The sequence below is a fragment of the Apodemus sylvaticus genome, chromosome 1 (assembly GCF_947179515.1).
Source record: "Apodemus sylvaticus chromosome 1, mApoSyl1.1, whole genome shotgun sequence".
Classification (NCBI taxonomy): Eukaryota; Metazoa; Chordata; class Mammalia; order Rodentia; family Muridae; genus Apodemus; species Apodemus sylvaticus.
The window spans coordinates 79,921,981-79,934,577 of record NC_067472.1 but is presented as its reverse complement, the minus strand read 5'-3'; the positions used below and the strand labels follow the sequence as shown (position 1 = coordinate 79,934,577).

The 12,597-nt window shown below is 54.7% G+C and overlaps 2 protein-coding genes across 6 annotated transcripts in view; one reads left to right on the top strand and one right to left on the bottom strand.

The window, feature by feature from the left end:
• Katnip (katanin interacting protein) overlaps positions 1-5,595 on the top strand; it is a 182,082-nt gene extending 176,487 nt beyond the window's left edge. For all 4 annotated transcript variants that reach the window (XM_052199602.1, XM_052199577.1, XM_052199586.1 and 1 more), the window contains 5 exons: positions 1,428-1,567; positions 2,922-3,023; positions 3,505-3,665; positions 3,749-3,837; positions 4,278-5,595. In XM_052199602.1, the coding sequence (XP_052055562.1) occupies positions 1,428-1,567; positions 2,922-3,023; positions 3,505-3,665; positions 3,749-3,837; positions 4,278-4,336 (551 nt within the window). In that variant the 3' untranslated portion in view covers positions 4,337-5,595. The remainder of the gene's footprint in view (positions 1-1,427; positions 1,568-2,921; positions 3,024-3,504; positions 3,666-3,748; positions 3,838-4,277) is intronic.
• Positions 5,596-9,348: 3,753 nt separating this feature from the next.
• Positions 9,349-12,597, bottom strand: part of Gsg1l (GSG1 like) — a 200,552-nt gene continuing 197,303 nt past the window's right edge. For both annotated transcript variants that reach the window (XM_052199696.1, XM_052199699.1), the window contains one exon: positions 9,349-12,235. In XM_052199696.1, coding sequence (XP_052055656.1) covers positions 12,138-12,235 — 98 coding nt within the window. In that variant the 3' untranslated portion in view covers positions 9,349-12,137. The remainder of the gene's footprint in view (positions 12,236-12,597) is intronic.

The window sequence follows — 12,597 nt, the reverse complement described above, 5'->3', positions numbered from 1 at the left end:
TGGTACTGGTGATGATGGTGATGACAACATGGAGGGATGCCACTGGGCCCTTCGAGCTGCTCCTGGCCACACTCGCCAAGGCTACTGTATCTCGTTCTCTTCAGACCCGAGTGCTGTGGTTGAGAGTGTGGGAGATTCCTGTCGAGCGCAGGCCCTTCTCAGAGGGCCCAGGCAGCCGGTGCTCTAAAGACCCTGAAGCCTGCAGGAGAACAGAAGTATGTTAACCGGAACTCTGGCTCACAGTGTGCCGTGCTGGAACTTGTTGCTCGGCCCACAGGGTTCTGAAATATTTCAGTTGGTGATTGATCTTTTTAAATGCAGCCTCTGGAACTTAGCCTGAGAAGTGGCAGTACAAGGCCCTCAGTCGTGTGAAACGACCGTGACTAAACCAGAGGACCCATGGATGCCTTCACAGTTTACCTCCGCGCTGACTCCGGGAGCTCTGGTTATCTAACAGCCCCTAAACTCAGTGCTTCCCAAGGGCTCCTCCTGTGCCAGGCACTGCTAGCTAGCATTTATCCCATGAACCCCACAGACATCTTAGAACAAAATATTCTGGAATCTTAATTGTCCAGGGAGGAGCTTGAGACAGAGGGGTTGTTTGCCTGATGTCACACAGCCCAGTTGTAAAGCTCTGAAGTTTCTTGCCCATCTTCTGTGTGAGAATGATAAGCCCACCTGCTTATCATCAGCATCCTTGAGCGGGGACCTCTGGCTCTTCAGGTAGAGAAAGGCATGGCCCCAGAGCATCCTGCAAGTGCCAGGGGCCTAGAGTCTCTGGAACTATTGTCTTCCTCATAACTTAGTGGATGACTCCTGGAACGGAAGGTTGCACTGATGTCACCAAGAGGGCTCACAGCCACTACCCTCTGAGGCTCTCTGCCCGGCTTGGAGACATTTTATGCTTTGTTACAGGTGGGGTTACAGGATCAGTGAGGTTCAGTGGTTTGCCTGAGATCTCCTGACAGAGATTCCCTGTCACAGAGTCAAAGCTGGACCCATATTCTGCACATGCATGTTGAGGTCTCTTCTCTAGTCAGCTCCTGTTGGGGCGGGGTGGCAGACTTGACAAGGTCATGACCTGTCAGAGTAATACCTTCCTGCCCACATGGGGTGTGACCTGGGCTTCAGAGTGGTGGCAGCACCCTCACCTCTGTCTATGTGTCTGCAACCCCTTATGTCCAGTTGTCCCACCTGTAGTGCCCTGACTTTGAACTTGACCCCTTGCCCCACACAGATGTGCCCCTTGGCCACAACCCCATTTTCTTAGAATGCATTTATTTTCATTGTCATTTCCCAGACTACTGAGTGTCGGGCACGAGCCCCTCATCTCCTGACACACACTGCTGACAGCTTAACTCACTTGAGGGTGACACACTGTGCACAGCATATGAGTTTGGGTTACTACAGCTTAACCTCCACCTCAGATATCGCTGCCTTTCCGGACAGTGTGAACGCGCTAGAGGGTGTTTGTGGGGACGTGAGAACCCCTGACAAGCTCATCGACCAAGTCAACGACACCAGTGACGGCAGGCACATGTGGTTGGCCCCCATCCTGCCTGGCCTGGTGGGTACCTGGCCCTGGGGTTGGACGGGCACCTGCCCTTGGACCAGTGACAGCTGAAACACATGGGGGCCATCGGAGGTACCGGCTGTGGCTAACAGCTGCAGGTGTAGCCCTTCCAGGCCTACAGTCCCTTCTCTCACTCCATGAACTTTACCCAAAAAGACCCCAGATACCAGATGTGTGAGGAGGTCCAGGAACCCTGAAGTCAGGAGTCTGTCCAGGCGCTGGGGGACAGGGACCACTGGGCTCGTGTGTATCTTGCTGCCTCCCTTTGTCAAGGCCCTCTGCAGCCCACTGCACCCTGGCATCGTCCTCATTCCCCCGTCTCCTTTGCCTGTCTCTGCTCCTTACATCACGACCCACAGCCACAGGGTGGCCACCTTGCCCCCCACCCCCGTCGGACATGCCGTCCATTCTTACACGGACTGCCCCTTCCAGCTCTCAAACTCTGCAGAGGCCTGTTCATCATCCCAGAGAGGAGGGAGGGAGGGAGGTCCAGGAGAGGGCGGAGGCCATCAGCACCCTCTACCTCTGAAACAGAGCCTGTTTTCAGAACATGGTGGGATCCTGTCCTGCTCGTGTAACTGAGTATAAGATGAACATTTTCCACTTAGAGGAGGGAACAACTCCCAAAGGCCACAGGACCAACTCATCAGCCCGGTCCCCTGTTACAAAGGGTTCCGCCAGTCCTATGGCCCTTCGACTCCAGCCTAAAGCAGTTCACTGCTCTCCTCTGGCTGCTATCATTCTCCTAGTGGGAATCTAAGGGTCTGAGCAGAAAGACTCCACCCAGTCACTGTTCGCAGGCACTGCATGCTGCAGGCTGGGTCCGCTCACACTTAGGTCTTTATTTGGCCTTCCAAGTGCCCCCCTTGTGATGCTTGAGCCTGCTGCTAATCTGGGGCTGAGTGCTAGTTACTCGGTAATTCCCCAGCAGACATGGGCTAGGAGAAACCATGGTTCTAGGTGCATAGGACTCTAGCTTTTTCCCTGTAACCCTGAGAAAGGACAAATGGATCAGTACCATGCACGTTGTTTGCTGGGGAGAAGCTCCTGGCCTCTGCAGGTGGAAACAGTCCGATTTGAGGCAGGGCTGCTCTCAGTTCTCCTCCAGTATTTAAATGAGGGCCACAGCAGCAGGAGGCCCAGAGCCAGCTCAGCAGTTTATTCCAAACGCAACTACACGTGACTTGACTCAAAATGGGCTCTGAGAAGAGAAGCCACAGACCTCTAGGCTTCCTGCGTGAGGAGTGCCACCACTGGCACCTGGGGCCCAGCTCCCTGCCCTGGTGGCTGGCCCTGCCCACAGCTGTTTCCACACACAGCTGCTTTAATTGGCTTTGCTCTCTGACAGGTGAACCGAGTGTATGTCATTTTCGATCTGCCCACCACTGTGTCAATGATCAAACTGTGGAATTACACGAAAACGCCTCAACGAGGGGTGAAGGAGTTTGGCGTGAGTCCTCACTAGCTGGTGTGGGAGAGCATTGGGCTGGAAATGAGGCGGGGCCAGTTATCATTGCTGTAGCTCCCTCTTTGCCCAGTCACCAACTTGAGCAGGGAAAGAGCCTGGGAATGATCCAAAGCAACCCCTGAACCTGGCCCTGGCCTTGGTCTTGCTTCAGGGCTCCCCCTAGAATCACAGAGCCTTGGGAAGCAACTGGGTAGCCCAGTGGAGAGAGCAGAAGCTGTGGGGGCTGGAGACTGGATCTGCCTCCATCTCTATACTTGGTCACCCAGTGCTGGCAAAGTCCTGGAGCCTCAACTTCCAAATCTACAGCCCAAGCTGGTAGCACGTGCCCTTCATGCTGGCGTGGGAGAGATCCTGCTGTCCACAGGAGACTTCAAAGAAGCTTGGGCTTGGGACAGCAGAGGGCTGCATGCTGGGGCTGGGGTAAACGGGGAGGGGCGGGGCTCATTCCCACTCTGTCCCTTAGCTGCTGGTGGATGACTTGCTCGTGTACAATGGCATTCTTGCCATGGTGAGCCACCTGGTTGGCGGCATCCTGCCCACATGTGAGCCCACTGTGCCCCACCACACCATCCTTTTTGCCGAGGACACTGACTTCTGTCACCAGGAGAAACACACCATCATCAGGTATGCCCCTGACCAGCCCTAATGAAGACGATAGCAGGAACGTGGTCTGGAGGCTGATGAACCGTATGTCTCCCCTCCTGCAGTAAGCCGGAGGAAGACCAGGACATACAAATGATGAATGAAAACCAGGTCATCACTACCTCAAGGAGGAAGCCAGGCACTGCTGACCCAGGTGAGTGACATGTCTCTGCCCTGGGCATCCCTGTCAGAGGCTTGGTCTAGGTGGAGAGGAAGCTGAGTACTGGCTTTGCTAAACCTAAAGTAAAGTTTTGCCTACCTAAAACCTTCCCTTCACTCTTGTCCCAGAGTGGCAAGCAGCTTCTGGCTACAGGCTTTCCTTGTGGCCAGGAGAAAAGACAAGGTACACTGTGGGGACACCAAGTGGAGGGCTTCCTGGGGCAGGTGGCATCTGATCTGAGTCCTAAGGGCATCTGGTAATATAGGTAAAGGCCCAGGGATGGCATGATAGAGCCTACTCCATGCCTGAGATAGGTTAGGCAGAGTGCTCAGAACGTAGGCTAGCCAGGTCTCCACCTGTCTGAATGGCCAGCCAGGTATATAGCTGTTCTCAAGGGCAGTGTAACTCACACTTCATGCGCCCTGTTTTCACAGCCTTACGCCCCAAAACCTGCATACGTGAGAAGGAGACCTCAAGGCGTTGGCGGTGCTGACTGGAGCAGGAGGGAGAGCCTCTTCAGTGTCACCAGCCCTGAACAGTACCCGTGTCCCTCAGACTTCAGGGCTGGAAGAGCATGGAGGGACGAGGGACTTGAATCACAGCCCCAGGAGCTATAGTGGTCAGAAGAAAGGGTCAAGAACAGGATAGCTGCCCCCTGCCACATGGGGCTGGCTGCCGGGAGTCAGGGATACTTGGTTCCTCTCTGTCCCTCTCCTGTGAGGTCCAGAAGAGCAGGGCCTCTGGCACCCAAGTCCTGAACTCAGTACCATGCCCACAGAGCCCATGCCCCTCCACTACACAGCCCTCCTCACTAGGGGCAACAGAGCTGCTGAGAGGCCACTGTGCTACAGCTCCTCCTCCACCCCATGCCTCTGGAGGCCTCATGGGCTAGTTCTAGGTAGCCTCTGACCTCTGTTCAAACCTGAGTCAGGATGGGTCAAGGGCATGTGTCCTGCTGAGGAGTGGAAGTAAGCTGCAGCCAGTGCCGAAACCTGCCCTTAGCCCCTACATCACACACACACACACACACACACACACACACACACACACGCATGCACACACGCGCATACACACGCACACACATGCATGCACACACGCACACACACACCTGCAAGTCAGAGTTGGGAGAGCCTAGGCTCAGCCCTGCCTCTTCTCCCTGCAGCCCAGAGCCCCATACCTGTGTGCACATCTATGGAACAAGCTCAGATCCGGAACCTAATCAGTCTCCAGTAGTGGGTAATTTCTGGTTCCAAATATTAATCTGTTATTTCCTGGCTCGGGGCCCAGTGGGGCGGTGCCATGGTGCCGAATTGAGTACATTCTGATACTACCAAGAATCACAAATGCTCGTAAGCAGCGACACCCAGCAGCTGTACAGATGTTTTAATTTGGAGCCAGCTGACATGCAGATAGGACTGCTTCTCTGATGAGAATCCATCATCTCTGTAGCCGCCAGGCCCCCCTCCCCCGGCTCCTCCCCTTGTTCCCACATGAGCCACGCAGCTCTCAGGAGAGCCATCAGACCAACTCTTAGGAGGAAGACAGAGCCACTGCTTTAACAGGAATCCAGCTTCTCCTAGGGGTGAGCTCGGGTTGAGTTTTCTGGAGCACTAACCTTGGTGGCCTCCCTCCAGATGCTTGGTGGGTGTTTATACGTGTATGTTCTGTGCACTCTCAGAGGGAAGGCACTGGCAGAAGCATTAACTCTCAAACAAATGTCTATTTTTTCTTACAAAATCAATAAAAGATGTTATTAAGAATAGAGTGTGGTACACTGGATGTTGTCAAACAGAGGAAGCCTTGTTGTCCAGCCCTAAGCCAGGGTACATTTGAGGCTGAACATTCAGACACATGCCCTCTCGCTGAGCCTGTAGCTGGGAACATGGGTTAGACTCACTTTCTTCATGGAATCCACCTGCCACCGTGAACAGATCAGAACCCACTTAATCCGTGTTACATCTGAAGTGGCTGGGGAGAGAGAGGCTGGCAGTAGAGAGGCCTAGGGTGGTGCTCTCCAGATGTCCCTGCGGCCCCTTTGTTCTGACGGCTTCCATGCCCTTCATAGCCAGGAGGTCAAGGCCCCGGGCACATGGAGGAGCAGAGCTATGGCAGCAGTGTTCACAGAGAAGCCCAGCCCTGAGGGCCTAGCACAGGCCAGGGTGCTCGCACAAGGCTGCATGCCCACTGGTGCCCAGGGCTGGGGTCCCAAGTCACATGTGTTGCATGCCACACACATGTGGTCTCTGGGCCTCTCTGGAAACTGGTTGCCTCACAGTCCCAGCATAAGGGCAGCTCTTGGCAGCCTTATATCATTATAACAGCAACAACTTCAACAGGAGCCAGCATATCTGAGACCCTCCCCCAGGCAAATGGGCCTGTGGGTGATGGACACAGGCCTCATTTTCTGTAGCTGCCCTCCCCCCACCCCAGCACACTGCATGCACTGCAGTGGTTCTAGAGCCAGCAGACCTGAGTTCTAGTACAGGTGCACCATTCTCTATTTCCCAACCCAAGGTATGCTCTCCTGGGCTCTCCTGGCCGTGTTACCTCAATGAGTCTGAGCTCTGACCTGGGCTTCCCTACCCAGACTGCACAGCAGCAGTACTTACTTCTGAGAACTGCCCCAGCGTCCAGACCTTGAGTCTCATGGTGCACCCTCCAGGAGGCATTCAGCTAAATCTCCCAGTGAATATCTTTTCATAATGCACAGACTTGGGACCAGGATCTTGGGGCTTTGTGACACTGACAGAAAGTCTGCCAGAGCAGCAAGCCATCCTCCTGCCTGCCCTATGTGTACAGCTTCTCACAGCCATCGACGGGACAAAGCGCCGTGTCCACCCTACACTGCACTCCTACCCCTGTCTTCTGTGGCAGGCTCTCTCTTCTACCAATTCTTGCTCCCTACTCAGCAAGGGAAGCGGGAGGCACACCCCCAGGTGGCCCTGCCCCCAGCTTTGCTTCTCCCTATCTCAGACCCCTCTACCTCTGCCTCATCCGAGTCTCCCACTCAGCCAGACCCACGGGTGTCAGCAGGCCACAGTCCTCTAGGAAAGCAAAGGTGACAGGATAGGAGCTCGGTGGAGACTAGTCCGAGAAGGATTGGCCAGGGGACAGGAGCTGTGCATCTCTGGGGATAGGCAAAGCCCTGCAGTGACTTCCTGTCTGTCTACACTAGAATCCCCAGTGCAGAAGACTGGCTTTTCCTCATGGCAGTGACTGCACCACTGTCTGAGTCCTACACACAAGTGGCCTGAGTAGAGCTGTCCAACAGTTGTGTGTGGTCTTGGTTTCTGTTGCTATGACGAAACACCATAACCAAAAGCAGCTTGTGAAGGAGAGGGTTGATTTAGCTTACATATCCAGATTCACAGTCCTTTGAGAGAAGCCAAGGCAGGAACTCAAGCTAGGCAGGAGCCTGGAGGCAGGAACTGATGGAGAGGCTGTGGAGGAGTGCTGCTCACTGGTTGGTCCCTCGTGGCTTGCTCAGCTAGCTTTCTTATACAATTAGTACCACCTTCCCAGGGGCGGTACTACCCACAGTGGGCCGAAGCCTTGTGCAATACCCACCATATACTTGCCTACAACCCAATCTTATGGAGGCAATTTCTCAGTTTAGGTTTCCTCCCCTCAGATGATGTCAAGTCGACAGACTAGTCAGCATAAGGGTACTAAGAGCCCCAGAACACTGGCCCAGGCCAGGGACTCTTAGAACTCAGTCCCTCCCAGCCCACACACCATTCAGAATCTGATTTCCATAGAGGTAGGGGACACCCTTCCCTGTCCTTCAATCCAGAGCACTGTTGCCTGAACCTCTCAGGGCTTCTATGGCCTCCAGTGCTTGTCCAGAATCCCATCCAGAACAAGCCTGCAGCAAGACCAGCTGCCAGGCACACTCCCTAACTACTCCGCCTCTGAGCTCTGACTGCAATGCCTAGGCCACCCCCTCCCCGAAGGCCTGATGCAGTCCTTCAGTTTACCCTGTCTCCGGGCTCACACAGACAAAAGGGGACCGCAACACGGCATCATGTGTTGATCCTACCTGTCCAAAAAGACCCCATCAATCTCTGCCATCCCTCATGAGGACCCCAATCCTCGCCAAAGCCCTGGGGTCTTCCACATCAAATCCCAGAAGTCTGCTCAGGGGAAGCCTGTCTTTACCCCAAGCTCTAAGCACTAGATTCTGCCATAGCCCCATGCAGTCCACATGGGGGTGACTCGCAATCCCAGGACCTTTGCACGGCCTCTGTGTATAACACACACTTCACCTACTGTCTCCTGCCTCACGCTTCAGCGAGGACTTGAGTGGCCCTCCTCACTCTTTGAAGTGGCGTTCTTATTGTTAGGGGTGACACGGGTAACCTCCTGCCCTAGAATGCGTCTCCATCTTGTTTCCTTGTGGCAGCTCTGTGTACAACTCTGTTCTGTGTGTGTGTCCCCTGGTCTCCAGGTAGGGTCAGCCACTGAGACAGGGCAGGACTCACACTTAGGCCTGTCCAAGTGCACATCAGGATGCCTGGCGCAGCCCTCACCTCCTCCTCCTCAGCAGCGGCTCCTGCCAGCCTTCTCATCAGGCCTGGCAGTGAAGGTCCATGAATCAACCTGACATTTCCATTACCTGGGAGATGAGTATGTGACCAGGTCCCGGTGAGGGGGGGGGTGGGGGGTGGCCACTCATCAAGGCCACAGACCAGGGAAGAAGTAGTGACTGGGGCCTGCCCACCAGCTTTGGCCAGGGAAAGCAGACATGGGTCCCTCTGCACATGGAGAGAGGCGGTGACAGTCCTGTGAGGCGAAGGCATCAGGGATCCTGCAGGCTCAGCAAAGGCCCGGTGCTGAGGCCTGGGAGCTGTCACATCCCCAGACCTGAACACTGATACAGTGCACTTCCTAGCGTGGCGTCTGTGAACTGTCGGCCTGGTCCAGGTCAGTTTTTGTTTTTTTTGTTTTTTTTCCCTGAGACAGGGTTTCTCTGTGTAACCCTGGCTGTCCTGGAACTCACTCTGTAGACCAGGCTGAACTTGAACTCAGAAATCTGCTTGCCTCTGCCTCCCAAGTGCTGGGATTACAGGCATGCACCACCACTGCCCGGGACCAGGTCAGCTTCTGGAGATCAATGGCCACGTGTGGTGCAGCCCTGGGATGTGTGACAGGCATGCACCAGCTCAGGGTGTGAAACAGAGCTGCTGAGCCCGTCCCTCCCTTCCAGGACTCAGGGTGGTTTGTAGCCCCTCCCAGACCAAGTGGCACTGCCCGATAGTGGCACTTCCTAGCTCCAGGCAGGAAGTACAGTGGCTTCTGCTCCCAGCAGGAAGACAGCCCTCAAGAAGGTGACTGTAAGTCCCATGGTGTCACAAATCTGGAGCTGCTTCCTTCCCACTGTACTGGAAGACAGCTGCTTCCCCGGAGGACCCGAAGTCCCCTGGTTCCATGCCCACCCTCCCTTTCTTCTCTCCTGGCAGTAACCCCCATTCCAGTCACCCACAGACCACAATCACAGACCACTTGCATGATTATTTATTTAGTATTTTTCTTTAAGCCAACTCTTTTTACTGAAATGCCTATTGTGGTTCATTCTACGCAGCAACACCTGCACCTGGAGCGTGGACACGCCCATACACGGTTTTCTAATACACATTTACATAAACACAGCTATTAAAATAGATGGCAGTTTGTCAACTAAAATCATTTCTTGGACCTCCTAGAGCCCATGATCGACTTCACAGGGCCCCCGGATGACCACTAAGACTTACAAAGTTCCTGGTGGTAGGGTCAGATTCCAGAGCAATGACCATGCTCAGGCCCACCCCAGTGCTCCCTCAGGAAAGACCAGTACCACAGCTCCCCATACTGGATCTTCTGGTGCCCTCACAACTGCAAGACTCTGCCCAGGCCAACTTTGTCTCTCCCAGAGGTTCCCACACCAACTGAGAACACAAAGCGGTGTTCTCAGAGTGTTTGTGTTCTCAGAGTGACAGCACAGGTGTGCCTGCACGCGGAGCATGGAGTCATCCTTAGCCCCTATGTGCCCTGCCTGACATAGGACAGCATCTTAAGCCCTCTCTTCCCATTCCAAGTCCTCCTCTTCGCCCCTAAGTCAGCCACCAGATCCCCCGTGGGCCTCCTTCCTCACCCACAGCGCTCTCCTCACACACAGGGCCCTGCAAGGACACCAGAGTCCTGCCTTTATCATCTCTTGTAGCCTGGAGCCGTGGTGACTTTCTAGACTACACACCTCACCTTGGCCTGTCCCACCCTGCCCAGAGCACCCAGCTGTCCCCAGGATAAGCTACAGGTCCCCAATGAAGCTTTGAGTGCACTCTGTAGTCTGGTTCTGCCCCCCACAGACCTCCTTTCCCTCCGTGCTTGCCTTTGGGCCATTTGAAAGCCCTCTCCCATCCTGTCCTTCCTTCCACAACCTGATATCAGCAAGATGGCTGGGATGTCATTTCCTTGATCACCAATCCTTCAGGTGGTCTCCAGCAGGCACTGCCTCAAACCCACGGCCCCAACTCTCCTCGATGGCACGATGGTGGGGTGCTTTCCATGGTCCAGACTCTGTTCCCTGTGCTCACTGGCACCAGCCTGGGTCACCGCACCCCAACAACTATAAGAGGTAGGTACAGTGAAGAGTCCCATCTCAGGCCACCAGAGCTGAGGAGACAGGATCTGATGCTAGGCAGTCTGTCTCCAGAGCAGGCACCGCACCCAGCACTCATACACTGAACTGTCACCTCCCATTCCACCCCTTGTCTGCTTTACTGGAAGCTTCAGTGTTCCATCTCAAGGGCCTGCTATACTGTGTGGCACACAGTAGGGGCACAATAGATGACACCCGTGTGCAGACAGCTGAACAGATAGATAGCTGGATGATGAAAATGGCTGAAGCACGGGTGAGTGAATAGATGATTGGCAAGGGAAGGAATGACAGTGACAGATGGATAATGGATGGCTGAATCATGGGTGAATGGGTAATTGAGGATATATGGATGCTGGATGGATGGATGGATGGATGGATGGATGGATGGATGGATGGATGGATTAATGCATGTATGGATAGGTGATGAGTAGCTATATCCTGCTAAATGGGTGAATGATTAGATGGATGAAACATGAGTGGATGGATGGATGGATGGATGGATGGATGGATGGATGGATGGACGGACGGATGGATGGACAGATGGATGATGGATAGACATTTGTTAAATGGTCATGATACATGGATGGGTGAGTGGGTGATGGATGGATGGATGGATGGATGGATGGATGGTGAGTGGATGGATCATGTATGGATGAGTGGATGGACAGATGAGTGGCTAGGTACATGATAGAGGCTGAAGGCTGACTAAGTAGCTTCCAGGTGGGATGGTGGGTCATGGATGGGCAATGGGTGGACGAATGAAGAAGACCACGTTCTGCCTCTGCCTGCCAATCCTTATTAGGCTCTTGGGAGACTAAACTTGGAGCAAGTTTGGTTTAAACTCACAGTCTCACATGTCACCTCTAGTCTCAAGCAAGAAACTTCCTTTTCTAGACCCAAGCTCTCATAGTCAAGGCAGGAATCACCGCCCCCCCCCAAGGAAGCTGAGCTGGAGGTTTTCTGAAAAGTGGCCCTAGACACAGGGTAAAGGATCCTTGGGGTCAGGGTGATGTCACAGTACTGAAGTTCCCAGACACATGTGCTGCTTCTAGCTTCTGGCCTTCCCCTCTTGCTCTGGCCACCTGTCTCCATCTTGATCTTTCCCAGGCCGGGCTAGACTCTAGTTCATCCAAAACATTTGGCCCTGATCTCAGTACCCAGGGCATTACTTCTGGGGTAAGGGAACGATGGGGGGGAGCCAGCCCATACATAGCAAGAGAACAGATTCAACAAGCACTTACTGAGCCCCTGCTGTGTGCCTGCTGTGTGGACCCTGCAGAGGCAGATACTGCCTCCTCCTCAATAAGCTCTTCCCCGTCCCCACAGGACCCCACCCCTCTGGGCACCTGCTTGACTTTGTGGCTGGCTGTGGGTGTCCAGCATCCAGTGGTCCATACCAGTGTTCTTCCTGGCTTTCCAGCTGGGTGGGGCTCTAGGTGTAGTGGTGGCCGCTGTCTCTGAGTCTCTGTGCCACCTGGACAGTCCCTCGGGCCTGCTTGACCCATTTCTGGGGCCCCAAGGCCCAGGCAGCGGTGGCAGTCTAGGCCTGGTGTCTCCATGACAGGAGAGCTGAGTCCACAGCACAGAGACCAGGCTTCCATGTCCTGTGGGAGGGCTGTGCCAGTGGTGGCAGGAAGGCAGGGGTGCTTGGGCCACATCACACCCAGTGCCCCAGGACCCAGCACTGATGGTTTAGCTCTGCTGCCTCATGAGCTGAGCTCCGTGGCCAAGAGTCTCCCATGTGTGGCTGGTGCCCTGAAAGAGACAAGGTATATGCCGCTGACCGTGGCCTTCTTCCACCCACGCCACCATGACCTCTGACCCAGCCCCAGCATGCTTACACCTGCTCCTGTCAAACCACCACGCTGCCCCGCCCACCAGTGTCCACCACTGTCCGTGGACTCATATGGACCAGCATATGGAACCCCAGTAAGTGCTTGGTACAAGCCACCAATCAACCCCTCAGGGTCCCACCAGCCCACTCGCCCACAGCCCAAACCCACCCATGCCCCTCCCACCCACCACCCCCACCCATGTGTGTGTGTGTGTGTGTGTGTGTGTGTGCCCACAGGCTCAAGAGCACATACCAGACTGACCACCCACCCCTAGTCCCTCAC